The 2,929-nt window shown below is 52.2% G+C and overlaps 1 protein-coding gene across 3 annotated transcripts; it reads left to right on the forward strand.

The window, feature by feature from the left end:
* Positions 1-53: 53 nt before the first annotated feature.
* Positions 54-2,326, forward strand: Hirip3 (HIRA interacting protein 3). Of its 3 annotated transcripts, XM_075972272.1 has the most exons (6): positions 58-172; positions 263-371; positions 620-1,476; positions 1,551-1,719; positions 1,798-1,896; positions 1,968-2,326. In XM_075972272.1, the coding sequence occupies exons 1-6, from the start codon at positions 167-169 to the stop codon at positions 2,129-2,131; spliced, it is 1,404 nt and encodes a 467-aa protein (XP_075828387.1). In that variant the 5' UTR covers positions 58-166; the 3' UTR covers positions 2,132-2,326. The 3 variants fall into 3 exon arrangements, with proteins under 3 accessions (XP_075828388.1, XP_075828387.1, XP_075828386.1); XM_075972273.1 differs by lacking the exon at positions 263-371 and having other exon boundaries at positions 54-172; XM_075972271.1 differs by lacking the exon at positions 58-172 and having other exon boundaries at positions 235-371.
* The last annotated feature ends 603 nt before the right edge of the window (positions 2,327-2,929 follow it).

Raw genomic sequence — 2,929 nt, forward strand, 5'->3', positions numbered from 1 at the left:
GGAAAGGGCAGGAGTCGGACTGGGACTCTGTCCTGACACGTGTCTTTGCAGCACGGTTACGCACGCCGTCGTGCAACAGCAATTTCTGACCCACGTGGGCCAGGATCACCTTGAACCTGAGGAGAAGCAGGCGTTGAAGCGGCTGGTGGAGGAGGAGCTGCTGAAGATGCAGGTGTGGGCGTGAGCCTGGGCCAGGAGAGACAGGGTTTGTTGCTGAGGGGTTGGGACCTTGATTCGGTTTGCCCTCATGCTGCACCCACAGGCGGATGCTGGTACCAGGGAAGGAAAGCTAGACTTGATCAAAGTGAAGAGGTCTCCTGCTCCCGGCAGTGACCCAGAGGCAAAAAGGTTCCGCTTCAATTCAGAGTCAGGTTAGTGCCTTCTCCCCTGCATTTATCTGTGTGTGACTACAGCATCATTGGTTTATTGATAAGGCAGGGTGCATGTATTACATTGCACGGCAGTAAATGAGGGTCAGGGAGGCAGGGACCAGGTGGAACCATACACGCCGTGGTGCTTCCTGCTGTCCTTCACTCCTAACCAGAGTAGAGCTAAAGGTACCCTGTCCTAAATGTAAGGAGCAGGAGGAACCTATCCTAGCCCTGTCCCCATATTCCAGACTCCAGCTCTACACCATCCAGTCCAGACTGCTCAAGACGTCCCATAAAGAACAGCACAACCAAGGAGAAGTCATGTTCGAGGAGAGCTGTAAAGAAAGCAGTTGAGAGCACAGATGAAGAACAGCAAACAGACCTGGCGGCCAAGATGGGATCAGAGAGCACTGAGGAGGAGGATGGGGGAAAAGAGCAGAAGGCTGGGGCTAAAACGAAAGCTGGGACCAAGAACGAGCAAGCACCAAGAAAGGCTTCAGCCACTGAGCAGCAGGTTAGGGAAGAAAGTGGAAGTAGTGAAGAAGAAGCTATGCAGGGTAGAGCAAAGATGGGGGAAAGGACAGGTGCTAAACGCCACAAGGAAAGTGACGACAGTGACGAGGAGACCCTAGCCAAGAAGAAAGAGCACAGGGAACCCAGACAGAGGAGCAACAAAGGGAAGAGAATGAGCTCTAAGCAGAAAAGCCGGGCTGGGAGGCGAACTAGAGGTGTGGGAGACAGTGAGGAAGAGAAGGGAAAGGGGGCAGTAAGTAGTGGGGACAGCAGTGGGGAGGAAGGGGAGGAAAACAGGAGCAAGGCCGGGTCCCAGACTGAGAGCAGAAAGCAGAGTGCCAGCAGCGAGGACGGTGAGAACAACACACAGGAACCAGCAGCTGCTCAGGACACTACAGAGACAGGCACGCGAGGCACGTCAGACAGCAGTAATGGGGAGAGTGATGTGGACAGGGAAGGGAGTGACTCCCAGGCAGGAGAGAGCACCAAAGAGGAGAGGAAGAACCGCTCCTCCAAGAAGAGCTCCAAGAAAGGCAAAGCACAAAATTCTTCTTCCTCATCAGACTCAAGTCCAGAACACACAAGCCAGAAGGTGAGAGGGTATACCAGGTGGGTGGCCTCCACCAGGGGAAAGGCTGGGCCTTCAGCTGCAAATTCCTTTACTAGGCTAGGTCTCGACGTTGTGGAGAGGACCATCCAGCTGTGGTGAGACTAAAGCGTTATATTCGGGCTTGTGGTGCCCATCGGAACTACAAGAAGCTCCTGGGGTCCTGTCGCTCCCACAAGGAGCGCCTTAGTGTCCTCAGGACTGAGCTGGAAGCACTGGGCATGAAGGGTGAGACTGGATGTGCCCAAGAGCTGCAGGAGGGCGTGGGCACTGGGAAGAGAAGCTCATGAGCCACTTCTGCTCCAGGCAATCCTTCCTTGGAGAAGTGTCGGGCCCTGAAGGAGCGGCGAGAAGAGGCAGCTGAGGTGGCTTCCTTGGATGTTGCCAATATCATCAGCAGTTCGGGTAAGTAATTTTCTCTTTAGGAAAGGAAGAGGCTGGGGTCAGATAATTAATTTTCTTCCCCCACTTCCCAGGCCGACCACGAAGAAGTAATGCCTGGAACCCTTCAGGGGAAGGAATCGCCCCAGGGGAGCTTTATCGCCGAACCCTGGATTCAGAAGAGGAGCGACCACGCCAAGCACCTCCAGACTGGTCCCATATGCGGGGCATCATTAGCAGTGATGGTGAGAGTAGCTGAACTCCTTGCTCCAGCAGGGACCCTGTCCTGCTATACAAAGAGCCTGTGGCACCGAAGCAGTCTCTTAAAAAGATACTATAGCCCCAAGGACCTAAGTTGTTGGCACAGTATTCAATTTTATGTTCTCTAAGGTTTGGGGGTTTGTGTTTTTAGAGTCAATAAAGTAATGTTTGTAATTACTTCATCTGAACTAGACCCCAACTCTCATGCCCTATCTTTTGGGATATAGCTAGTAGTCTCTTATGGATTCCCAGTTGCCCCAGCCCCTGGCCTGCCAGGCTGTATTGGAGAACACAGTTGTCCTTTCAGTGCAACCAAGTCTCTAGTCAAACTGGCCTGACCAACATGAAGCCTAATGGTAGAATATACGCCTAACATCAACCAAGGCTTGGTCTCAATCCCAACACCCACTCACCTCCCCCACCCCCTGCTCAGTTCATCTTCTTTCCCCACACTGCCAGGGACTTTTAGCCTTCAAGAGGTAGGCATAGTAGATACCACTGACCAATCAGAGCATGACAAACCTCTGCAGAATTCCGTGTCCAGGCAGGCATCTAGTCAGAAACAGACATGGGGCTTCTGGGGAGTTTCTGTACCAAGATTTTCTGAGAAGCTTTGAACTCAAAGCAAAGCAGAAATAAAGGGATCAACAAGCTGATGATCTCCCAATCATATGTGCAGTCATTAAAATCATTAGAATTTTTAATCCCACGACCCAGTTAAGTGCAAGTAACACTATCACTTGCTACTCATCGGTCCTTCACACACACCTTAGACAGAAAGGGAGAAGTCCCAGGG

Source organism: Microtus pennsylvanicus, chromosome 5 (genome assembly GCF_037038515.1).
Source record: "Microtus pennsylvanicus isolate mMicPen1 chromosome 5, mMicPen1.hap1, whole genome shotgun sequence".
Classification (NCBI taxonomy): Eukaryota; Metazoa; Chordata; class Mammalia; order Rodentia; family Cricetidae; genus Microtus; species Microtus pennsylvanicus.

What these genes read in the sequence shown, in the direction of transcription:
- Hirip3 (XM_075972271.1), top strand. Translation starts at nt 248, where the DNA reads ATGCTGCACCCACAGGCGGATGCTGGTACCAGGGAAGGAAAGCTAGAC. An exon ending in CCGCTTCAATTCAGAGTCAG is followed by an intron (nt 372 to 619) that starts GTTAGTGCCTTC and finishes CCCATATTCCAG; the next exon opens with ACTCCAGCTCTACACCATCC. An exon ending in CAATATCATCAGCAGTTCGG is followed by an intron (nt 1,897 to 1,967) that starts GTAAGTAATTTT and finishes CCCACTTCCCAG; the next exon opens with GCCGACCACGAAGAAGTAAT.